Below are 26,585 nucleotides of genomic sequence, written 5' to 3' on the forward strand. Positions count from 1 at the left end.
GAAACTAGACTAAGACTCACGGCCAAAAGTCTCGAGACTCCACTTCAACTCACACCCTGAAAACCCCAAAAGCGGACTAAGACTCGCACCTCAGAGACTTGTGACTCCCTTTGCACTGTCCAGAGACTCAAAACTAGACTAAGACTCGTTCAAAACTGGACTAGGACTCACGGCCAAAAGTCTCGAGACTCCACTTGAACTCACACCCTAAAAACTCCAAAAGCAAACTAAGACTCGCACCTCAGAGCCTCAAAGACCTCCCAGAGACTTGTGACTCCCTTTGCACTGTCCATAGACTTGAAACTAGACTAAGACTCACGGCCAAAAGTCTCGAGACTCCACTTGAACTCACACCCTAAAAACCCCAAAAGCAGACTAAGACTCGCACCTCAGAGACTTGTGACTCCCTTTGCACTGTCCAGAGACTCAAAACTAGACTAGGACTCGTTCAAAACTGGACTAGGACTCACGGCCAAAAGTCTCGAGACTCTACTTCAACTCACACCCTGAAAACCCCAAAAGCAGACTAAGACTCGCACCTCAGACCCTCAAAGACCTCCCAGAGACTTGTGACTCTATTTGGACTGTCCAGAGACTCGAAACTAGACTAAGACTCACGGCCAAAAGTCTCGAGACTCCACTTCAACTCACACCCTGAAAACCCCAAAAGCGGACTAAGACTCGCACCTCAGACCCTCAAAGACCTCCCAGAGACTTGTGACTCTATTTGGACTGTCCAGAGACTCGAAACTGGACTAAGACTCACGGCCAAAAGTCTCGAGACTCCACTTCAACTCACACCCTAAAAACCCTGAAAGCGGACTAAGACCCTTTGCACTGTCCAGAGACTCGAAACTAGACTAAGACTCGTTCAAAACTGGACTAGGACTCACGGCCAAAAGTCTCGAGACTCCACTTGAACTCACACCCTAAAAACCTTAGAACTTAGAACTTGGACTAGGGCTCACGTCCCAGAGACCCGAGACCTGACTCTGACTCTAATAAGGGGACAAAAACAGGATTGTGGACACCAACAAAACAGGCTGTAGCTGCTATACAGAGAGAGGGCTAGCAGGGAGGTTCTCTCAGAGGACAGAAATTCCTCAAATGTGGAACCACCAGTACATACCTACATATATATTTATGTGTGTGTGTGTGTGTGTGTGTGTGTGTAAACCACGCTGAGAGGTGAGGCAGTTATCGTGATCCTACAGGCACATGCCTACTGGGTGAATGTAGCTTAGTTCCTACCCACCTCTGCTGAGGCCGTGGAGGGAGCAGGAGGCGCTGAGTGGGAAGACATGGCTGGGAGGAGCTTGGGAAAGTATAAACTTGGATGCGTTTAAGCTGCGGTAAAAAGCCTCGCCGCGCTCAAAAACGATGCCAGAACCGGACCGGAGGAGACGCGCAGCCGGCCACTTCGCCTCGGAACACGCTGGATACCCCCCGAAACCTCGCTCCTGTCACTGAGCGCTGCGGGTCCGAGGATTGGAGAAGCCGTTGGGGAAGCGAGAGACGCTGGAGGAGCTTCACACCAGGCAGCTCGGCGAGCGAGGGCAGGCGACTCCCCGTAAACACACCATGGGATTTGCGCCGGTGCAGCGGAGACGCAGCACCTCCAGCCCGGGTGGCTCAAACGCGACCACCTTAACCCTGCTGGTTTTCACGCTGTGTGCTCCAGGAGTGCTGTCCTTCACCCGTGAGTATGGTGTGCGTGCGTGTGTATATATATATGTGTGTGTGTGTGTGTGTGTGTGTGTGTGCTCTTCATGTGCTCTCCTTACTTTGGTCGCTTGGATTCCTCCATAACTTTGCTGATAGATGTTCAGGAGAAGTTCAGCAGCTCTGTGGGCTTGGAGGGGAAGCAAGGGCTGGAGAAGCAAGGCAGCAAAAGTGAAAGTTAGGGCTGTCAGCTAATCCCACGAAACTCCTCCACACCAGCGAATCAGTGTTTGGGAGTCAGTCAGACTTTTGGGAATTCTGCAAAAAAGTTTTTTTAAATATTTTATTTATTAATTTTTTTGTGGTATTTGCAAATGAACTGAGGGAAAACTTGAATTTTTAATTTTTATAAAAATTTTATTTAAAAAAAATTCTGTAATTTTATATTTTTGGTGAAACCAACTAAATCTGTGTCAGAGTAAATTGAATTGATTTTTTTAAACATAATTTTGACATGAAAATGCACAAAAATGATCTGAAAAGTTAAAAATGAATAATAAATAATAAAATGTATACCAAAAAAAAACATTTTATCTATTATTTATTATTTATTTTTGAACGTTTTAGATCATTTTAGTGCATTTTCATGTCAAAATTATGATAAAAAAATCAATTCAATTTACTCTGACAGATTTAGTTGGTTTCACCAAAAACATAAAATTACAGAATTTTTCAAAAATAACATTTTTGATTTACGTCTTGTTCGGATAGCCTAAATTACCACTGACCCCCATAAAAATAAACAAATAAATAAATAAAGTTCCATACTTGGCAATAAATAAATAAATAAATAAATAAATAAATAATTGGCCTGACCCCTTAATGTGCCGCTTAAACACCATATTCAGGGATGTTGGTTGATGATCATTTTAAGTCAAACTGAGATACAGTATTGTTCATTTTCCACCCTGGTTTATGTCAGTGTGGTCAGTGATGTTACGATACCAGTTCAGTGCAACACGCTACACGCTTCCCACTGCAGTCCAACATCAACATCCGTCCCCCGTAGGGTGGAATGACCCTCCTGTGGGAACCCCATGTGCTCTACATGTGTGGGATTTGTGTTAACAGTTTGAAACAGTCGAAGCCATTTCATAAAACCAATGAGCTCTGTAGTGGCGCAGTGTTTTTTCAGGGGGGGGGGGGGGGAGAACTGGCCGAGGTGTGGGAATTTCAGGGCCGTAATTCATCCAACACATGCACCGTGCGGTTTTATGAACTGTAACAAAACCCTGACATGGAATGGTGTTTCTGAGCTCTTTGGTCAAGGTGAGTTACGGGGGGGTGGGGTTGTGCTGTTCTTGTCCTGTCCTCTGTGTGGCATGGCCCCACATTGCTGCACACTGGTGCTTGGACCCCGCAAAATTGCCACCTGCAGCCTGTTTGGAATTCATTGGAATCTATTGTTTCAAAAAAATGGGTAAACACGTTTTAATACATCCATCTGTTCTGTTTAGCATATTAGCCCGGTGTTGGTGGACCCTGGCTAGGAGCTAGCTAAGTACTTGGGATGCACCGATCCTGATTATTTTTTTTCTTCCCTAAATTCGTTACTTTAACTTTAACTTGAGTTTTAGGATTTTTTTTTGTTAAACCCAATAATATGGGATAAATTGACATATGACACACTTTAATAGTACTGTAGATAAATAGGTCTATTAGTCACAATAATATACAGTAAAATTCTTTGCTCTTTAATTAGCAAAACAGTCAAATTCTAAATGAATAAGAAGGCGACTGCAATTCAAATGTACCTAAATATGAACAGTTTTGTTTATGTGCCTCGAATGAAAGTTTACGCAGAAACGAGAGGATTTTGAGCAACCAAAGCTAATCGGATCGACAGCTCTTATGCACTGACGCTGGCGTGTAATTAGTAGGCCTTTCGTGGCGAGCACAGGTGTGAAAGCCGAGGGAAAAGTGAAGACTGGGACTAATTACACTCAATTAAGGTTTGCCGTTTTCACGCCCTCCTTTGCCAGACGAGGGATTAACAGCCCTTAAGAATGTGGCATCGGTCCATCGTCGCCTCAGGATGGTAGGGGCGTAGATGCTTCTTTCCGCCTTTCGCGTGTGAACCCCGGAGCGCCACAGCGGCTTTCCCTGGGCCTCGGTTTTCCTCGCTTAACATAAACAGAGTTAAACGCCGGCCTGGACCTCATGCACAAGTGGCCTTTTAGCACAACGGCTAAAAACGAAATGACGACACTGCCAGCAGGAATGTTCGGAGGCAGGTCCTCATTTTTCACCCCCTCCATGATGGCAGCGGCCTAAGCCGGGGCTTAGTGGGGAGCTGCCGTGTGTTTGCCTTGGTTTAGACTGTTTCTTCAGCGATCACAGGCCTGCGGGCCTTACCTCACGGGACCCTTTCAAAACAAGCGATATTTTACAGCCCATTTCCTATTCGGACACGTAAAATAAATACGGGTAATTGCAGCTGTCGTTAAAGTGTTTAAAGTAGAAAGGGCTCGCCGTGCCGACGACTGATTTTCGTACTCCGTCTTCGTCTTTGATGAAATGGTTCCGCTCGTAGCGATGATTCAACGCCGTCTCCGAGGCCAAAAGCGTGACCTTCTTAATGCGTCGTCTGCCGCTGAGGTAAACTTCGCTGGATTCTGCCTGAGCGGACCTGAATAATTGCTTCTCTGGATCATGGAACGTATTCTTCATATTGATGAAGTATGCTTTGCTGGCCCACGTAAAAACCATTACTAGATGATGTGATGTAATATGCCCTGTTATTGCAATTAGCCAGCGTAAACACCACGACCAGCAGCGTCCTCATGAACAATGCATTTGTGTCCAATTACACACCAGTTTTCAAGCAGCTCTTTTATCAGTTCTACTGGAGTTGTTCCCCGTAAAAAATCCACACTGTAAAATGACCAAACCAGTAGGTTCTGCAAAGTAGTCCAAAAAATCTTCGCTAAAATTCATGCTGCTTAGAGCAAAATTGATTGAAAATCTGTGAAAAGGCCTTATAATGCCTTTGGTGCTTGAACCCCACAAATTAAAGTTTTTCCAACATTAGCATTTTGAGTTTTAAGCTTTTTCAGCCCAATAATTTGTGATAAATGGATACATTAGCCACTTTAATAGAACTATTAATTAATAGTTCCAATAGTCAAAACAATATACAATAATAGCATTTGCTCTTTATTTAGCAAAACAGTCAGTTTAGAAAGTAACTGATAAAAGAAGATAACTGCAACGCAAATGTACCTAAAAGAAATTAACTGATTTTCTGAAAACTTCGAATTAGCTCTCTGCGAAAAGGCCTTATAATGGCACATGGTGCTTGGACCCCGTATAATTGCCACTCGAGGCTGTGTTCAAAGGTTCCATCACTTGGGAGAACTATTTATCCTCGCTTTGTTGAAGTAACAAGGCTTGATGCAGTATGTAAACAGTGTTCTGTGTTGTGCTTACTTTTATGATGTTATTAAAAAACAGCATATTTAATATATCTACAACATAGTCATAAATCTAATCTTTTTTTTTTTGCCACTTAAGTGCAGACAGGCAACATTTATTGGTTGTCTATCAGCAGAAAGGTCTCATGTGGGCTCCTAAGTCTGGGTGCATAGTGTTTGGACCCCACAAATTGCCACCTGTGTCTAAATATTTTGGATTTTTTTATCCTGTACTTTTTAGATGTAAAAAGCAGACAATGATATAATCTATGCGTGGAAATTAAGCTGCTACTAAGCCTGTTTTTGGGAAAAAAATATGATGTCACTAAAACCAACCAATTTAATATATCCACAATGTATACTGTCACTCCTATGTATACTGGACCCCGCAAATTGCCACCCATAGCTATTTCTAAAAGGTCCCATATCTTGGAAGCTTAATTGTCCTCAATTTTGAGTAAAATGTTTTATTATATAGTTACAGCTCACACATGGTAACAGAGCTGAAATAACAGCCTGTTTGGAATCTGTTCTGAAGGATAACATTTATCAGATGCCAAAATGTGCTTGGACCCCTTAAATTGCCATTTGCTGCTGTGTTTAAAGGTTTCATATCTTGAGAAAATTATTTTCCTTGCTTATTTCCCCCAAAATAAAATACAGCCCAATCATTTTAGCCCCGTCTGCTAACACTGACGGTATCAGGACATGTTCAGCCAGTTAGAATAAAGGCAATTTACATATTTATTAGTGTGGCATATAACATGAATTATGACTGTTTTAGGTACAGACATGTTATTACATTATAAGTTGACTGTATTTAATGTGACTGTGCCTCTCCATGCTGTTCTTTTCTAATATACTGTCTCTTCATCCCCCCCCAGCAATGGCAAGTGTGTATCCGCAGGACCCGGCCTTGCTGATTGGCTCCAGCCTCACAGCTACATGTTCGGTCAGCGCCGATCATGGCCTGCACGCCGGCTCTCTTTACTGGACGCTAAATGGCAAACGCCTCCCCAGCAGCACCTACAGCATCCTGAGCCCCACCGTCCTCAGCGTCACTCTGACCAACCTGAGTGGCTCCCGCCAGCGCTCCGGCGACAACCTGGTGTGCCACGGTGGCGGTGGCCATGTGCTGGCTGGCTCCTGCCTCTACGTGGGCAGTAAGTATGTGTTATAGTGTCCCAGTCTCACCCTCTGGGTACAAAGTGATACGTTGGCCCCAAGCTAACACAGGAGCCACAACCTAACGTGCTAGTCATGATATGAACTGTATACAGCCAATTAAGCCACCCGTTCGTAACTCCTCCTAACACAAGCAAAGAACCCGACACCTAGGGGGGGAAGAGCTTAACACGTCTCCGACATGCATCCCCAAGTCCACCACACCAGCTAACAGATGCCTGTGCCAGCCAACTTCGCTTAAGAATGATAAGGGGAGAGAGCGCCATCTACCCACCTGGAGAGAACATGACCAGTTGTGCTCTCCTAGACTCTGGCTGCTGATGGCAAAGCATCACGGCTCGGGTTTCGAAGTCGTGACACCCAGGCCATAGTGGTAGCGCGTTACACTGTTTATTAAAAGGGATCTTTCTCTTTTTTAAACCAGCACTGAAGAACCCATTCAGAACCGAGTGGAGGCTAACGCTAATGCTAACACACACACATGCTACCCAAATCACACACAGCACATTCACCCACTATAAACCAGTTTACTACACACCCGTAGACCAACAACCTCAGATATCCAGATACCAGAATGTGTACCACTTCACACACACACACACACACACTCACACACACACAGGAAGTGATTAGACTGCAGTGTTTTGAAGGATGAATGATTGTGAACAAGACATAGCCCTAATTACAAGCTAATTAAGGTCTAAGAGCTCAAATCTCATGGGGTTCCCAAACTTTTGCATGTTCCTTCTTCACGCTGGCCATTTTTTGTGTATTGCTGCATGTCCTACTACGCTTCAAGCACCGGTCCAGGCCCGAAAGCCTGAGCAAAGGCACATTTGTCAGGAATAGCCGAAGCAGCGCTACGATATGGAAAATTACTAGTGCAGACACACTGAGAGCAGGACAGTCTGAGGGGGAAAGGAAGAGCGAGCGAGCGAGTGAGTGAGTGTGTGGGTGAGAAAGGAAGAACAAGAGCAGGACCAAGATCAAGTGTGTGTGTGCGTCTGTGTGTGTGTGTGTGTGTGTGTGCATGTTGAAGTGCCGTGTTCCGCTAAGTAGAGCTCTATGTGTCTCGGCGGCCTCATCTGCAGGGCTTGTTGGCCTTAATCAGGCTCTGACACTTCCACTGCCTGCCTTTTGTTCTCAGTTGAATGGAATCTTGGCGCTCGTCCTGAAGTTAATCGAGGATGACAGCTGAAAACACTCATCCGTTGTTGAAAATATTTAAGTCAAGCCATTATTTTTCAGGCTGTCTTGGAGGATCTGCGTTCTCGCCTCACTCCCTGGACGTGCCTTCGTTCGGGTGTACCGAGACACCTCGATTCAGCCGCGGCACACTGTGAAAATCTCCGATTGGACCAACGTCCAGCGTTTTCTGAGTTAACTCCACTTAGTTCACTCAACCCACTTTTTGGTCGGCAGTACATACTGGGTTGAGCCGCAGCTGAAACTGATACTTAGCCTGTGGCTCCGCCCCTCCCTTCAGTCTGTTTACTGTTTATTCCCATCGGCAGGTCAGAACTCCCCCTATCACATCAGGGAGGGGAGGCCTTCCTGTCCTAAGGCCTCTGACCATGGGTTGGGAGGCAGGGTGTGGTGTTGAAGGGATTTAACCTTCTGATCTACTGAGTCTCTTGCCAGGCAGGCAGTTAGACAGTCGCCCCATTGTCGAGCTGTGACCCCACGTACGTTTCCATGGTCAAGAAAGAACGGCAAGGTCAAATCCCAGCAAGGACTCAAAGCTGCATTGTGAAAAGCCTCCCAGTCTGGAGACGGCATGAGGGGTTACGTACGGGTTAGGTAATTGGCGGTCCAAATTGGGGAGAGAAATGGGTGGAATCGGAAAAACCTGGGACACCTTCATAACTCTTCACTCTTTTCCTCCTCCCCAGTGCCACCTGAGAAGCCCGTCAACCTCACCTGCTGGTCCAGGAACACAAAAGACCTGACCTGCAGATGGGCACCTGGGGGCCAGGGCGAGACGTTCATTAAGACCAAATACACACTCAAATACAAACTCCGGTAAGTGCTGCAGGTCTTACCCAGCTCTGTGCTCCTCGTGTTGGCTCTGAGTCTCTTTCTGCTAATGCTAACTCAAAGAATGCTAACGTTGGTCCATAATGACTAGTAGGGGCTGCTGAAGCTTAGCGACGCTATTCTCTCGGGAGTCTGCTAGTTTACTGTTACTGTTAGCCATCCTAGCCACGTTCCACAAAGTGTTATTTAGCTGGAGGGCAGTTTTTGAATGTTTGAGGAGTGCTAAAACCTGATCTGTGCTAATCCCGGTGAACAGTCATAGAGGTTACTCAACAACGGGGGGAAAAAAAGTAATGCCACGAGGCATGTGTTCATATTATGATCGGATGGGATGCTTCGGATTCCATAGCGTTCCTTGTCTACACCTTCATAAAGCAGAAGTGATTCGCTCAAGCTGCCGCACATCAAATGAGCTGCTCTGGAGTTGTCCAGGCAGCTCTTTGCTTGGTCGCAGATGGGCCGGGATGGTGGAGAGGGCACTGTGGGTACTGAAATGAATAGCATGAGGTGATGTAAGGTGCGGTGACTCAGGATGGACTATTACTCGAGTAACAGTGATTATCCCTCTGCTTAACGGAATGAAAAATGGTCAGATCGTCCCCTTCTGTTTGCATTTCACAAAAAAACAGTGCACTACGTGTCTGTCCAAATGTTTGTGGACACCCCATCTAATGAATGCATCCAGCCATTGCTGACACACGTGCAAATACACACACTCACAGCTCGTCTAGTCCCTGTAAAGAGAAGTACAGCCAATAGATAAACGTTGATGAACCTATTGGCACCATGCTGCCTAATGCCAGGTGTGGGCTATAGAGGGGGGAATAAAGCCCCCCAGCATTGAGCCGTGGAGCAGTGGAAGAACTGTGTTCTCTGAAATGATGGACGGTTGTCGGAAGAGACAGTTACTCCAACAAAAGTTGGATAAACCCTTGATTGATGGATGAAACAATGAATGAGCAGGTGTCCCAATACTTTTGTCCATTTACTGAAGGTTAACAACAGTCCAGGCTATGACACTATCCAGTAAGACTTAGATTATTTGTTCTATTTACAGTGCTAGGCTAGGCTAGGCTATGCTATGCTATGTGATGAAGTGGTCTTCCTCAATGGTCAGGACCACCACAGGACTGACCACCACAGACAGCAGACTGTAGTATTTGGGCGGTGGGTCATTCTCAGCACTGCAGTGACTGCTCTGACATGGTGGTGGTGTGTTAGTAGTGTGTGTTGTGCTGGTGGTACGAGTGGAGAATGACCCACCACCCAAATACTACAGTCTGCTGTCTGTGGTGGTCAGTCCTGTGGTGGTCTTGATCAGTGAAGAACAGGGTGAGAGGAGTGCCCAGAGAAACCGATGGATACAGTCTGGGCAGTGTTGGTCAAAGTACACCTGAGCTTGACGAGACAGGTGTGTTTTTCGCGCAGGTGGTACGGGCAGGAGAAGGAGTGCGAGGACTACAGCACGGGGCAGCCGTACACGTGCTACATCCCCCGCGACCTCGCCCTCTTCACGCCTTACGAGATCTGGGTGGAGGCCTCCAACCAGCTGGGAAGCGCCACCTCGGACGTCATCAGCCTGGATATCCTAGACGTGGGTGAGTGCGCGAACCCTGACCCCATTCCATTCCACACGCCGCCCCCAGGTGTCTAAAAAAAAAAAAAGTCGGGTGGGGTCCGTGACGAATCACCTCGCTCCCACCCCTTTTCCATTCACGGCTTCTTCAGTCCTCCCCCCGTCCCACAGTTTCAGAGCTTCTGTTTTTTGGGGGTTTTTTTCACGTGAGAACGGAAGTTTACGAGGCTTTCCGCTAATCTGAATACCGCAGCGCCGCCTCGGGCTACACTTAAACGGGTGACGTGACATGAAAAGGAAAGCTCTAGGGCTGTCCATAAAAAGCCCTCGGATGGTGTTATCCTTGAGAACCAGCCAGAGCAGCCCGAGAGTGGAAATTTCCAATATCAGATGTTCTCATAAAAAAGGAGTTAGCCCGTTTTCCTAAATATCACTTTATGCAGGAGGCATTAGCGCTTGGCAAGACATTACACTGAGTTTTGGGCTCGGCTGTGCAATGAATGGCCTGAGTTCACAGTGTGTGTGTGTGTATATATAAATATGTATGTATATATATGTATATATATGTATATGTATATATGTGTATACATACATATATATTTGTGTGTGTGTGTGTGTATGTGAGTGCCACACCTGGAGGTAGAGGCAGGTTTGGAGGTGAGCAGCAGCTGCACGAGCAGAGCGGGTGTTGCACTAATGATGCCAGAATGATGACGCACCCACCACTCCTAAACGCCTCCGCTTGGATACAAAACCAAAAGCTCATCAATATTTTGACCTGATCTTCAGCAGCGTATCCTGCAACACAGCCGCCCAGGTTTGGAGACGGAAGTGCCATATGCACCAAAATAAGAGTTTCAGTGGCGGGTTCTGAAGATCTGAAAGGGTGAACAGCAGTATCTCCGTTTTTAGAGCAACCGATTGTGACCATGAAGGAAATCATAAACAGATACAGAACATTTTATTGGCCGATCGGAACATGTTTGTGGGCCAATTAGGAAGATAACTTGGACAGAGAGCTAATTTCCGTAGTCCGTATAATTTTTTTCTTCAGTAGATTTCTAACACTGGTTGAAAAGGGGTTAAACTGTGTGACTGATCACTGTAAGTAATCAACAGCACCAGCTTATATTGAGTTTTGCTCTGAATCTGGCGTAGTACACATTGATTTCAAAGGCCTATTGCAACCGTTCTGTCAAAAGTGGCAATTATCGGGTTCCAAGCACCATACGACGTTGTAGAGCCAGTCGAGTTCAAATAATGGGCCCCCGATTTCCTCCCCCATTTAGTCTATATTCCCAGTCTTCACATTCCCTATCCCACAATGCCACCAGTTCTGGAAAGGTGTAGGCTATAGGCATTAGTCACATGCAGCCAGCCTGCCAGCCAACCTTCTTTTCCAACTTCCACGGGATGGCGGAAAAGCAAGGCCAGTGATCTGAGCTATCTGGGATTCCCAACCTCAACAGGCTGTGGCATTTCCAAGGATGAACCCATGACCTCCTGATGTTTGGAAAAGCTCAGTTTATAATGGATAAAAAAAAAAGAAGATTAAAGGTTGCAAAGAGTGTTTAGATATTTTTACCTTTTTTGTGACTCTTGAAAAAAGTACTGATTGCCAAATCACCTCAGTCTCGTTCCCATCCAGGATGTTTACTGTGTGATCAGTTTTTATATCTCCTGCTGTGTCGAGTCACATTCCTCTCTGCCCCTCTCCAGTGACGACAGACCCTCCGGCAGACGTCCACGTGAGCCGCGTGGGTGACCTGGAGGACCAGCTGACTGTTCGCTGGGGAACGCCACCAGCCCTCAAAGACTTCCTCTTCCAGGCCAAGTACCAAATCCGCTACAGGCTGGAGGACAGCAGCGACTGGAAGGTAGCGTGACCAAACTGTTCAAGAACAGTAGAGGCTGTGTGTTCACCAGAGCCCTTATAGCAAAGTCTGTTCACACAGCCAGTTCATATATATATATATATATATATATATATGCACAGCCCATAGCGTCCAGATTTCAGAGACCTCAAAGTAGCCAGTTGGGGTATGAAGCCCCTCAGCATGTGAAGCACTGAAACTGCTTGGTCTGTGGTAACGGAGCCCCATCAAGTAGACCTTTGACATTGCCAAAATGTCCAGTATTACCAGTGTGTAAGTGTCTAAGCTGGCACAAGGCCAACCCCAAAACCCATAGAACTCAGTCAGATCACCAAGATGGCCCATATTACCAACGTGCCCCCCATTCTTAACTCACATTACCAAGATGTCCACTCTTTTATAGTGTTAGGCTAACATTACCAAAGTGTCTAAGCTGGCCAACCCTAAAACTGACTGGACTCCATGATCTAACCAAGATGGCCCATATTACCAAGGTGCCCCCCATTCTTAACTCACATTACCAAGAGGTTCACCCCTTCATACTGTTAGAATAACATTACCATAGTGCCCAGTATCTCCAAAGTGTCTAAGGTGGTACGTGGCCAACCCTAAAACCCACTGGACTCCATGATCTCACCAAGATGGCCCATTTTACCAACGTGCCCCCCATTCTTAACTCACATTACCAAGATGTCCACTCTTTTATAGTGTTAAGCTAACATTATCAATAGTGCCCAGTATCACCAAAGTGTCTAAGCTGGCACAAGGCCAACCCTAAAACCCATAGAACTCAATCATATCACCAAGATGACCCATATTACCAACGTGCCCCCCATTCTTAACTCACATTACCAACATGTCCACTCTTTCATAGTGTTGGGCTAACATTATCAATAGTGCCCAGTATCATCAAAGTGTCTTTGATAGCCGCCCCCAAAAACCCATAGACTCCATAGTTCCATCACTAGGGTAGGCCAAGACATATGAGACTATTGCTATCAAGGCTGCAGAATCTGAAATAGGAGGTTGTTTTGATTGGTTTGACACCTTATTTTTTGTGACTGCATGATTCCATTCCACATCATTTCATAGCTTTTAAGTCTTTACTGGTTTACCATTAAAAAAATGGTAAAAAAAAAAAAAAGAAAACTTCTATGAGTGAGAGTGTCCAAACTTTTGACTGGTGCTGTATCTAATTTGAACTCCTGTTGGCGTGATGATTGACTGCGCTGTTAATTTGACGGCTGAGTGACTTTTATGTTGGTATTTTTATTAGCGTAAAACCAGTTTCATGTTAAAGGCTGCCAAATAGATGCGTTGCCTCTGGCGTGACCCTCCGGGTTCGGCAACAGCGGTTGCTGAGGAGCTCTGTGCCTTATGCGCTACTTAAGGGACATTTTTACAGAATCTGGAGCGGGAAGTGAGTGATTCACGATGATATCGAGTTTAATAGAAGAGGGGGTAGATTTATTAGGTAGAAAGGAGATATCCTGAAGGTTTAACGGTTTTGCTAACGCTGCCTCTGGCAGTCTTCCAGACTTGTGCTTCAGTCGGAAAGACCCGAATTTTTTTTTTAAAGAAAATTATTAGACTACTGCTTAGCAGTCAGAATTACTGGATAATTGGGATCGAGAAACGGGTCACGGTCGCAAAGCTGACCCATTGAGATTGCTTTACAGTAGTGGTGAATGGAACCAGGGGTCGCCATGACTACATGAACACTGCTATCGCCATTTTATTTACTGTCCAAAACCACCAGGGACTCTACCACCACCACCGCACCATGTGCCGAATGAAGTTTAGACACATGTATTAATATGTTGATGATGGTAAAATAGTATAAAAAAATAATATGTGGGACTACTTTGCCTTACGATACCCTGCATGTATCCCTCCGCCATAAATAAATTAAATGCGAATATGTGTCCGTTTAGTTTATCTAAAACTATGGTAAAACAGTGTCTCAGGCAGTGCATTCATAACCATTTTATACCATAGTAACATAGTGATGCAGTTTTAGAGGCCTTGGATGTCTGGTTCCCTTCACTACCACTGTAAACAATTCTTACTGGATACGTTTCTCCAGGATTGAGCGCGTCATACCAAACCCGCTCTGACTGATTTTGCCTAGATCTTACACGTTCAAGTTTTATGCATTATGAAAGAAATATGACGACGTTTTAAAGAATCAGTAGACTTCCCCTTTAAGTAGTAGCTTTTATCATTTAGCTAATGCGCCTTTCAGGTCTCGGTTCTTGGACCATTCCAGTGAAGGTTAAGTGCTTTACACAAGGGCAAGATGAGCCAAGATGGAGTGACCTCGGAGCCAACCGCCATCGCCTCGTTCTCGAAAGCCTTGGGTCTTTTTAGCGGTCATTTGATGGAAGTGGTATTAAAGGAAAATGAAATAGGTGCATTTTTAATGATCTGCTCCACATAGACAAGCACAGAGATGCTCATCTTCCCATGTGGGACTGAATCACAAACATTTGCCTTCCTCATCTACATGAATCATGACTGCGTTTTAGCACCTCGGTATGTGAAACCTACCCCCGGGGGTGATAGGAATATCCTTGGGTACGGTTACATAGGTGCACATTAACCAGGGCCATGAGGAGAGATTTATTGCCGTTCCTTAGGCCAGGACTTGGCTAGAATCTGAAAGTCATCGCGTCAGAGTTGAGGTTTTGGAGATGTTAGCGAGGGAAAGGATCAGCAAGTGGTCAGCAAATATATTTTAAACCAAGTTTCAGAGGCGTGTAAATCTCATAGCTCATAGCTGACGAACGCAGGGGTGAATGAAGACGGCGTGATTCCTTTTGCGTAATGCTAACTGGTCCCGACTTGCTCCCTTTTTTAACTAGTGGTAACATCTGAGGTGAAGCGCACCCGTTCAATATTCAAAACACGAAAGAAATTAGCCACACACACACACACACACACACACACACACACAGAAATATGACGTTAGTAGTTAGCCTAGTTAGCAATAGCGTAAACCAGAGTAGAGTCCACACAAGCTATTTTCTCCTTTGGCCAAGATTTCTGGACATGGCTAACGTTAGCTAGAGTAGTTAGCAATAGTAATTACCAGAGTAATGGAGGCTGCCTCTTCACATGAGCTAATACGCTAACAGGGTAACCGATATGTTGGATTTCCTGACCTTCTGTCCTCTACACAAGCTATTTTCTCCATTGGCCAAGATTCCTGGACATGGCTAACATTAGCTAGAGTAGTTAGCCTAGTTAGCAATAGTGTAAAGCAGAGTAATGGAGGCTGCCTCTTCACATGAGCTAATATGCTAACAGGGTAACCGATATGTTGGATTTCCTGACCTTCTGTCCTCTACACAAGCTATTTTCTCCATTGGCCAAAGTTCTAGACATGGCTAACATTACCTAGAGTAGTTAGCAATAGCGTAAACCAGGGTAATGGAGGCTGCCTCCTCACATGAGCTAATACGCTAACAGGGTAACCGATATGTTGGATTTCCTGACCTTCTGTCCTCCACACAAGCTATTTTCTCCATTGGCCAAAGTTCTAGACATGGCTAACATTACCTAGAGTACTTAGCAATAGCATAAACCAGAATAATGGAGGCTGCCTCTTCAGATGAGCTAATACGCTAACAGGGTAACCGATATGTTGGATTTCCTGACTCCCTGTCCTCTACACAAGCTATTTTCTTCATTCACCTTGGCTTGGCTGGACATGGCTAACATTAGCTATAGTAGTTAGCCTAGTTAGCAATAGTGTAAAGCAGAGTAATGGAGGCTGCCTCTTCACATGGGCTAATATTGTAAGTTAGCAATATTGTAAACCAGCTTCTGTTAGTGAAAAAACACAACAGCAAAATAATTCACAAATACACAATACATGTTTTATTATTCAAAAATGGCCAAAAATAATTTGTAGGTTTCGTATTCGTATTGAATGCGAAACTGAGGCTGCCTCCTCAGATGAGCTATTAAGCTAACAGGGTAACTGATATGGATATCAGTTGGATTCCCTTACTCGATGTCCTCTACACAAGCTATTTTCACCATTTCTCGTGATTTTTGGACATAGCTAGCTAACGTTTCAGTTGCTTTGAACACCTTTTGTTCATAACTGTAAGAAAAAAAATACAACAGAAAAATTTCAGTAGCGCAGAAATCTTAGCCACACACAGAAATTTAGTTAGATGTTTTATTTTTTTTTAAACAGTCAAAGGAAATTTGTAATATTTGTGTGGCAGGGGTAAAGGAGGCTGCCTCTTTAAAATACCTAGTAAGCTAACAGGCTAACCTGTACAAGCCATATTCAACAACATTAGCTAGAGTAGTTAGCTTAGTTAGCAGTAAACCAGAGCTGACAGTGCTACCTCACTGCTTCTTATTGTATTGTATTTACAAACGTACTGGCTGTTGGGCTGTTCTGTGCCTTATACTGAGTAGGACTGGCCCAAACAACCTTTTTTTTGTATTCCCAGATAAACACCTGAATTATTTATTATCTACGCCATTTACTGATGACATTTCTTGCAGTTCAAGCTTCATTTTTTGGATCCAGTTTTTCGGATCAGACCTGAGGCATTGTTCCAAGTTTTTCCAAAAGCAAAAAGACTATAACCCTGAATAGAGTGTAGGCCTTCAGTAACCTTTTTTGGACGTTAGGGAAGAAATAGAGAGTGGAGATCATTGTAAGGAATGAAAGATGGAAGCCAAACATTTTCGAAACTAGCCTTTTCGAGGCATCGAGCGAGAGCGGCCTCCGTGGTTAGGTGATGCCCTCGTTCCAAGGTTATCAAAGCGGCCCAATGAAAGCAGGTCTTATATAAACCCGAAACTGTAGTAGGCTAAACATACCACGTCCTCATCATAACAGCATATTTTAGGCATTGGGCCATCATAACATCACACCAACAATTTACAGTTCATATAAACAGTGGTATTTCCTTCTGTTAATGGACTTTAGTGCAAACACTGGTAGTTCAAAGGCATCGTTCTTAAGGGGGAATTTTGTTTGGATTGGATCTGCAAACCTGGGCGAGCTTTCAGTCACTTTTCCTTTAGGAACGTCGTAATCCAGTTGGAATTGACATCTCCGAAATTTAAGCATCTCCATATGCCTGGTTTTTCCTTCTCAGTGTGAAACAGTCTGATGGTGCCAATGGTAGGCATGCTCTCACACGTTTGGGTTATAATTTGGGCACGCCATCAGGTATCCCTTGTCCTGTGCAAATGGTCTGCATGATTTATGGTGATTGGTAGGTGAGGCTTAATTCCATGAGATCTCGCTCCATTAAGTTGGCCCAAAAAGGGGCCTTAGGCCTAAGTTCTTTTTTTATGGCGTTCCGGTAATGACAGAAATTTCTTCATGCCAGACCAATAAAAGTCAAATATTAAATAAATAATACTGTGAAATTGATATAAACGGGATTGACCCCCAGTGCAATCAGTCAGCCTAAAGAAACCTTTAGTTAGCAGTGACAGTTGCTAAGCTAACATTGCTAACAAACACTGGACCTAGATGGTCACCAATTTCACATAAACACACCGCCCAAAATTTCTCTAATCCCCTTACAACGCATCCAGATCTGTTTGGTGCAGACGTACTTACATGATTTACTTAACTTTAGTCTAGAAACACAAAAATCGGAATCGTACTTTAAAGCGAGATGTTAAACGTGTCACAAAATCGTTCCAATTTTGGCTAAACTTGCCTTTTTTGGGCCAGTTTAGGTTTGTGAGACGTGTTTTTAAGTAAGTAAATCAGGATGGCTAGAATTGTTTTATGTATGGAGTACGAGATTATTTTGGTGACAGTCACCAAACCCAGCTTGTGTTAGCAAGGTTGGCCTAGCATCTCCTATTTTAAGCAAAAGACGCACACGTCAGATGGCGAACATGTCTTGGCTAATGGTTTCTTTTAGGAACTTTTAGACGAGAATATACAGAAATGCCTTTTGATTTTGATATTATAGAAACGTCCTAACCAGGACTAACGGTGACGGCAAATACGTCTTGGTTGATTGACTACATTTGGGATTAGAGGGAGTTTTTCTCAACAAAAGTTGAGACCCTTAAAGCTAAATAAGTGGTCGTGCCTCTTGATCGTACCTTTTTTCGTATTTACCTGAAATAGCTGCCACTTGTGCATTTCCGTTTACTCTACTTTTACTTATTAATAACCCAACGCCTCGCTGACGTTGCTACATTTACTTGCTATGCAACAATAAAAATAATTACAAACAATTAACAACAATTAAAAACAATAACATGCTCATACTGATCCAAGCTGCTCTCTGATTCAGCTCAGAAAAAAAACACAGCGCATCCAACAAGAGCGAAAGCCTTGTATATCTTTTCTACAGCAGTAAAAAAAACACTGCGGTAGCTCACGGACAGAGCTGATGGATTCTCCACGCTCATTTCTTTTACTGCGTGCAGCATGAACATGCACCACCTTAACACTTCCTCAGGAGGAAGATTTCCGCTCGTTTAATGGCCACGAGGGGGCCTGTGGGCGGAGGATAAGGAGTATACGCTGACGCTCGCAGTTGTGTGGTGATGCACAGCCCTCGAATAAACTCAGCTTTCGCTACTCTTCTTCTTCTTCTTCATATGGTTTCAATCAGCAGGCAGGTTCTCTCATGAAGCCGGCCAGGGAGTTAAGTTACGTAAAACTAGCCGCTCATGCCATGTCCTGTTTTTTTGGGGTTCTTTTTGGTTTCATTTATCATGCCGCTAACTTATATGCTAACTGCCAGCATATCTGATCATTCTCAGAGTGAAAATATTATGGCATGGGTCATTGCAAATATGTTTCTTAATAGATTTCAAAGTTCTGCAAAGAAATGCTGACCGCTGCAGGACCATAGACCATCGGACCATGGTGCATGACCGTGTGAGCAGTATACTAGATGCTACTAGATGACCCTGTCAACCTGTGACTGTTACTGACGGTAACGGTGATGGAAGGTGTTCATTATATAGGTTAGCTGCTGTTATCTGTACCATGGGGCACCACTATTATGCCGTTGGGAGGTGCCCAATGTGTGGGAAGTCCGCACAGTACGCTGAAGTACATAGAGCTCGAAATTCATCCTGCGGCTTCTAGCAGCAGTGAAATCATCAGTAAACGCCGGTGATCCAATTGCCGTAACAGTGCCTCCACCATGTTTGACAGATGATGTAATGGTTCAGATAGTGATGCTGCTTCTGACAGTGCTGTAGCTACTTCTATTAGATTCTGACTCCAAAGAGGCAGAGCGTGGGTCGTTAATATGCATGATCTTATTAGCATGTTGATTTTGATTGGCTGTAACTGAAGTCAAGTAAATAAATAGGAATTAAATAGGACTTTGGGCCACTCTTTTTCCTGATGTTTCCCAGTAATTTCCTGTATAACAAGTGCAAGTGTATAGGGGACTAGAGTTCACATGAAATGGGGCTGGGAGAGTATCTGATTATTCCCTAATCCATAACGTGTACAACCAAATCTTCAAAGAAATTCCCAACGCTGCGGGAATGCAGACCACACACTAGTCTCCTACTTGCAGGCGTTCCCGTCAGCCCTGTAAGTGAATTACCATTCATTCCAGTTCTGCTGCCACCTGATGAGCCTGGTAACGTTGTAGCGCTTGTCGCGTACAAGTTGTACGGGCCTGTGACGGGGTTGTGGCACGATGTGTTTGATCATGTTAGTCATGGAGTTCCCAGATGTTTGTTGCTTTTGAAGGGGTGGGGTGGGGTGGAGGGGGGGATGACTTTGGAGACAGGCAGAATCAGGCTGGTTTAGGGTTGTAAATAATTACGGGGGGCCCTGGCCTTATTATCCTGGAGGCTCTGAGGCATGGGACATTCCTGCATTTCAAAACCCCCCTCTTTGCTCTTCCCTTCGCTTCAACATGCAGTATTTAGAGGGCGAATTAGCTGGGGTGGAGTGTGTGTATGTGTGTGTGTGGAATGGGGGGGTTGGCTGTTGGCCCTGCTTGTATGCTGTTGGTACTGTCTTCACCCGTCCAATTACTCAATCTGTAAATCTGTAATAAGTAATAGATAACAGATTTCCTCTCGGGGCGGTGTAGGAGTGTGCCGCGCGAGGACGAGTGCGCGTCTGAAAGCGTGTGTCTGTATCGTTTACCGCCTCTTTTGTCTCCGATACATGTTGGATCCTCTCCCGGGAGCGAAGAGCACGGAGGGGGGATTATACGTCTCTCCCGGCTTGGTGCTCCAGCCTGTGCCAGCTTGCTTGCGGATTTGAGTATGAATGGCCTGGGTTTTTGGAACGTAAACAGGCCCCGTCAGTTGAGCGTGTGTGTGTCTCTATGTGTGTGTGTGTGTGTGTGTATGTGGGTGGGGGTGTGTGTGATATTGGCGTGGCTGCCAGCACTTTGATCTGACCCTCTTTGTGTTTGCGTTTCTCGCTGCAGGTGGTGGACGACATGGGAAACCAGACGTCCTGCAGGCTGGCTGGGCTGAGGCCCGGGACCGTCTATTTTGTCCAGGTTCGCTGTAACCCCGTGGGAATTCTGGGGTCCAGAAAGGCTGGAATCTGGAGCGACTGGAGCCACCCAACTGCGGCGTCCACACCACACAGTGGTAAGAGAATCGGCCGTCTATACCGGCTATCTTGGAGTACACAGGAGCTTTACTGCCAAGATTAGGGTCGTGGTTAGGGGTTCTCAAATTTTTGACCTGCATCCAATTTAAAGTTGAACAGGACACTTGCAGATGGTCAGTGTTCCACAGTATCCTCAGAAAAGCATGTTGTTTATCACAATAACAATAACATAGAGTTTTCTTGCCAACTTCCAGCTGTAGACAAACTGCTAAGCTGCAGAACACTCATACGAAGAGCGTCCACATGCTTCTGTACCTTCCAGTGATTGTTCTGTATCTCAGCTCGTCCAGAAAAATGTGTCCTGTTAGTGGCGGCTCGAAGCACACATTTAAAAGATGATAAGATAGAGGGAGAGGAACCCCCTAAAACATGCTACATGTAGGCAGTAATGTTTGCTTGTGTTGGGGATGAGTGTAACACAATACAGCACATACTGCAATCTCCGCACAGCTGGTCCAAGAACGAAAGCCCTGGTAGATTGAGACACCGTCCATCCTTCATCGCAGCGCAGCATACTGAGCTCGTCCTGCAGTCCGCTGCCTAATCAGAGACACATCTGAAACGGCCCTAAATCCAACAGACTCGCAGCACATGAAACGCATTATACATCTCTTCTCACTTCGAGAACACCAAGCAGCCTGCAGGGAGCGTTTGATACATTTGTTTTTCGAAAGCCTTTTGAAAGAGTTCCTGAAGATTAACAGATTAACTCCCCGCCATGTTCGCCCTGATTCTGGAGCCCTCTATTCCACAGCTGGAGCAGAGAAGAGACGCTATTTATTTAAAGTACAGCTCTTGTTTGGTTGCTCGGCATAAACTGCTTTCAGGATTATTGGATTTGAGTTGTGATGTGCTCTCGCCGCTCAGGTTTGACGAAGGGTGTCCAGCTCTGTCCTTACACGGATTTAGTCACGGTTCTTCAGGAATGCATGACATTGCAGATTTCACTATAAAGTCATTCTCATGAAACTCATTTTATAGGGGAATTTGAGATGTCATGATTAATTCCTGAAGAATCACAACTAAATCACTGTATTAGTTGAACACTCTTTCTCAAACCTAATAGACAAGTGCTTGTCGCAAATCAAATCAAGGCTCTTGGGAGCAGAAAGGGAGAAGGAAAAGCCCAGAGAGCATCACACTGAAGGTTAGAGAGAGAGGAATCACTCTGTGAGCATCACACTCAACACTAGAGAGAGAGCAAGCACTCAGAGAGCATCACACTGAAGGGTAGAGGGAGAGGGACCACTCAGAGAGCATCACACTGAAGGGTAGAGGGAGAGGGACCACTCAGAGAGCATCACACTGAAGGGCAGAGAGAGAGGGACCACTCAGAGAGCATCACACTGAAATATAGAGGAAGAGGGACCACTCAGAGAGCATCACACTGAAAGATAGAGAGAGAGGGACCACTCAGAGAGCATCACACTGAAAGATAGAGAGAGAGGGACCACTCAGAGGGCATCACACTGAAATATAGAGGAAGAGGGACCACTCAGAGAGCATCACACTGAAAGATAGAGAGAGAGGGACCACTCAGAGGGCATCACACTGAAATATAGAGGAAGAGGGACCACTCAGAGAGCATCACACTGAAAGATAGAGAGAGAGGGACCACTCAGAGAGCATCACACTGAAAGATAGAGAGAGAGGGACCACTCAGAGGGCATCACACTGAAATATAGAGGAAGAGGGACCACTCAGAGAGCATCACACTGAAAGATAGAGAGAGAGGGACCACTCAGAGAGCATCACACTGAAAGACAGAGAGAGAGGGACCACTCAGAGAGCATCACACTGAAAGATAGAGAGAGAGGGACCACTCAGAGAGCATCACACTGAAAGATAGAGAGAGAGGGACCACTCAGAGAGCATCACACTGAAAGACAGAGAGAGAGGGACCACTCAGAGAGCATCACACTGAAAGATAGAGAGAGAGGGACCACTCAGAGAGCATCATACTGAAAGATAGAGAGAGAGGGACCACTCAGAGAGCATCACGCTGAAGGGTAGAGGGAGAGGGACCACTCAGAGAGCATCATACTGAAAGATAGAGAGAGAGGGACCACTCAGAGAGCATCATACTGAAGGGTAGAGGGAGAGGGACCACTCAGAGAGCATCATACTGAAGGGTAGAGGGAGAGGGACCACTCAGAGAGCATCACACTGAAAGACAGAGAGAGAGGAACCACTCAGTGGTGGGGTGGGGGAGGAGGAAGCACTTAAAGAGCATCACACTGAAAGATGGAGGAAGAGGGACCACTCAGAGAGTATCACACTAAAAAATAGAGGAAGAGGGACCACTCAGAGAGCATCACACTGAAGTACCGATGGTGTGCTCTTTTACACCCCTACTTTGGATCCATGTTGATTTTGCTTGTTCTGGCCTGCAGAGCGGTTGCTGGCGGGCTCCTGCGACTCCAAGGCGGGCCAACATAACTCAACACTACGACGGGACCTGAAGCAGTTCTTCGGCTGGGTCCGCAAGCGAGCCTACGGCTGCAGCGGCATGAGCATCAAACTGTACGACCAGTGGCGGGTCTGGCTGCAGAAATCCCACAAAACCCGGAACCAGGTAAGCACAAGGCCTGCTTCTAACATTTCCTTTAGCCTTAGTTCCCACTCGTCCATGATCAACCGTGACTTGTGTGGTGTCTGAAGTTTGCTTGTGCGATTTGCACCATGCTAATATGTATGACGTGATCTCCTGTTGCTTGTTGGCCACATCTGCCTTGTAGATCTAGTGGATCCAGACCTCTGAAGGTATCCTGTGACATTAGCAGAGGTTCTTGACAAAGTGGCTCAGATTACTGGGCCCCGGATGGTCCAGTGGAGTCCCAGAGTCCAAAAGAGCACAATTGGCCTTGCTCGCTCCATGGTGGTAGATTTTTGGTGGACACTTTCTCCCCACATCACTTCAGTGCAATGCTGGCCGGCACTGGCATCTGTTGGCCGAAGCATCAGAGTTGGGTACACAGGGCTTTCCTCAGAGTGTGTTGGCTGCCCAGTTACGCTGCATCGGCTGCAGTCCATCGCCCTCCCAGTGTCGGGAGCGTTGCATGTGATGGGGACAGTATGTATGGGTGAGGCAATTGACGATCCAAAATAGGGAGAAAATGGGTACAATCAACAAGAACAAGAATTGGCTGACTGACCATTCACTCGCTGCCTGGTATATCCACCCCTTGACCGGAACCATTGGAACCAGCTGATTGGTGTCAATAATAACTGTCTCTTCTACCTGGCAACTTCCATACAGTAGCTGGGGCGCACAAAAGATAAGTCAGGAACCAGACCCATGTTCCTCTAACTATTCTGCTGTCAGATCATGTTCTACAGGCACCAGAACCACACTATAGGGTTAACCCGGGACAGTAAGCTAGTACGTTTTTGGTTTGTCTAAAAAGCCAAATGTCAAAATCCCAAAAAGCTGCCTGCATTCATATCCGAAGCTGCTGCAGATAATAAAGCCATGTGTGGCATTTCTAGATAACATCTGAGGGAAAGCCCCATCTGCATTCCTCCCTCGAGCTTTGCCTCCGTCAGATTCTGTGGTAACTCTTTGTTTAGGCACTGGCAGGGGTTGTCTTGCATGGGCAACAATCACAGGCTCAACTGAACCCACCATTAGCCACTTTCCTGCGTCCCTTCTGTGCTGCGGTGTGGTCTGGTCCAGTCTGGCCTGCGTAGTGACACATGCTAAACGTTTGTCTGCGGGACAGGGGGGTTTGGAAGCGGGATTACCGCCTCTCATCTGCTAATCTTCCAGCGCTGCATGAAGCTATCCAGATAGAAAGGGAACCTTTTAGCAATTATACCACCCAAACGCAAAGCTTTAAAGGGGGAATTCCGACCATGTTAGAATGAATGCTGCGTAACTGAACGGTTAAGACATCCTTCAAACAAAGTCAAGGTTCAGAGTGGTTTGGTGTGAAACACCCTTGTTCCTGAGACCATCGCTGAGTCAGAGCTGTCCACAGCGGTGGTGAATGGAATCAGACGTCTGATCACACGTAGTGATGGTAGAATCACTGGTGGCTTTGGATTGGAAATAAGCCACCACTTTAAAGAAATCTTGAGTTGGCTGTAGTCTTGGGCAGTATGACCGTAAGACCGCACACCGCCGTATTCAAAAATGGTGATGGTATTTCTTAATTAGGACGTGTCTGATGTCTTCTCTTCTGTGTCTATACCTAGAACATGGCCAAATAAGCTCATTCTTCCATGTGCATTTAAGAGAGCAACAGGATGGGGGCGCTATGGGAAGTCACTGACAGGTGGGGAAAAAAAACAATCCCACCGAAGCTGCGAGTTTAGCGATAAAGTTTGATTAAAAGTTTGATTGAAGAAAAGCAAGCAAACCTGGATGAGCCAGTCGACTAAATGAGCCTGAAAACAGTAGGAAACACTCTTAAGACCCCCTCACTCGACTCTTTTCAGTCATTAATGGTCAGACTGGCGGTTTAATGTTTATTGAACGACTGATTTAAAATTGTGCAGTATTCACTTAGTCTGAGGACTTTGTGTTGGAGGATGAAGGATACAGTACACCCCCCCTCCCAGTCAGTCCCACATTAACATGTTGTTGACAAGCTTGCCAGGCGTAATTGTCTCGCCTGCGTTCATAATTGGCTGTAATTTGGTCTGCTTTCAGGTTCTTCAAGGAGATAAATCATAGCACGTCGCTCCTGGCTGGATGGGACGCTTAATGAGGGCAGCACGGCAGAAGGGCTTTGCTTCCCCCACCCCAACCCAGCTGGAAGTTCCACCACAGCAGGACTTGAGGAGAAATGACGAAACAGCGCTACGTCTGTCCGCCGGACGCTGCTTTAAACCGTGCCTTTCTTTGTGTTTCTTCTTTTTTTTTTTTCAGTAGAGGAAAACAGTCGTATTTTTTATTTGCGACTGACCGTAGCCATGGCGACCATATGGAGGATATATCTGGGCAAGAACGTGCTCAGCGGAGCACCGGGGAGCGATTCATCAAGCTGCAATTTGCACATTTGCTCCGAGGAGGACTTTCGTCCCACTTTTCTGTCTTTCTGTGACGCTTCCAAACCGGTTCCTTCGTTTACCTACAAGGGTCTGCAGGACCCAGTGTGGCGCCAGAAAGGCGAGCAGAGCTTGTCTGCTGTCGTTTTCTCTTTCTGTTTCTGACCTTGATGAACTCGATGAACCAAAGCCTTACCAAAGCTCCAGAGTGACCACTCAGCAGATCCATGACTATTCTAGTTCTCTGACTGCACATACAGGTTTGGAGCAGGTATACCTCACAGTGGAAACAAGCCCTATGTAGGCATTTGAAGCGAGCGAGGGGTCAGCAAAAATCACAGATTAGTCCTGGGTATCTAATTATCTGGTTCTAATGCCACCTGTCAAGGGGTGGGATTTACATATCAGGCTCTTAAAGGTGATGTGTTGGAAGCAGTAAAAATATGGGCAAGCCAGAATCTAGGCTACTCTCACAAGGGCTCTGAGAGGCCAGACGACTGGGTCAGAACATCGCCAAAATATCGGGCAGGTCTTGTGGGGTGTTGCCGGTATGCAATGATCAGTATGTACCAAAGGGCTCCAGGGAAGGACAAGCAACAATGGGTGCCCAAGGCTCATTGAAGTGATCCATGGAGGTCCCACCTCACAACTTACAGGACTATCCTGTATCCTTATGCGGCTTTCCATTTAGCTCGGAAGTCAGACGTTGGGGCTGGGAATGGTGGGACACCCAAGTTGGCCGCATTCCAGTTCAATTCCGATAATTGTACACTACAGTTCGCTAGGGTTCACCTTTGGGTTTACCAACTGGTCTGACAGTTGTGTTTTATGGGAAATCTAACCAAAATATGTCCCACTTTGTATGTCCCAGGTTAGCAATGTTAGCATTTATTACTGTACAGTGCGGCCATCTTGGATGTGCAACTCTAGGGCTCTCTTGACATTCCAAGTAGCTTCACCGAAGCTTCATATCTGAGCCATATCTCTGGACCAGGATGTTCTGGTGTTGGTTTAGGTGGGTGCCCTCAACCACAGACTCTCCTCAACACTCTAATCCTTCTGTATTGTGTTCATAACACTGCTGTTCAAGCTGTTTAAGTTCTTCCAGTTATTGTGCTGCCCTCTAACTGAGAGTGTTGTTTATTATCGCTGTGGTTGTAGCCCAAGTTCTAACACAA

At 45.7% G+C, this 26,585-nt stretch overlaps 1 protein-coding gene across 1 annotated transcript; it reads left to right on the forward strand.

The window, feature by feature from the left end:
• The first annotated feature begins 1,565 nt into the window (after positions 1-1,565).
• Positions 1,566-25,214, forward strand: crlf1a (cytokine receptor-like factor 1a). Its single transcript, XM_072686978.1, has 8 exons — positions 1,566-1,699; positions 6,020-6,298; positions 8,213-8,342; positions 9,786-9,955; positions 11,653-11,810; positions 20,225-20,393; positions 22,809-22,990; positions 25,070-25,214. The coding sequence occupies exons 1-8, from the start codon at positions 1,582-1,584 to the stop codon at positions 25,091-25,093; spliced, it is 1,230 nt and encodes a 409-aa protein (XP_072543079.1). The 5' UTR covers positions 1,566-1,581; the 3' UTR covers positions 25,094-25,214.
• The last annotated feature ends 1,371 nt before the right edge of the window (positions 25,215-26,585 follow it).

Source organism: Salminus brasiliensis, chromosome 9 (assembly GCF_030463535.1).
Source record: "Salminus brasiliensis chromosome 9, fSalBra1.hap2, whole genome shotgun sequence".
In the NCBI taxonomy this organism is placed as follows: domain Eukaryota; kingdom Metazoa; phylum Chordata; class Actinopteri; order Characiformes; family Bryconidae; genus Salminus; species Salminus brasiliensis.

Excerpts from the sequence above, each read along its gene's own strand:
- crlf1a (XM_072686978.1), top strand. The coding sequence starts at position 1,582 with ATGGGATTTGCGCCGGTGCAGCGGAGACGCAGCACCTCCAGCCCGGGT. Across the intron at positions 11,811-20,224 it reads AGGACAGCAGCGACTGGAAG|GTGGTGGACGACATGGGAAA; the intron begins GTAGCGTGACCA and ends TTCTCGCTGCAG. Across the intron at positions 20,394-22,808 it reads GGCGTCCACACCACACAGTG|AGCGGTTGCTGGCGGGCTCC; the intron begins GTAAGAGAATCG and ends TCTGGCCTGCAG.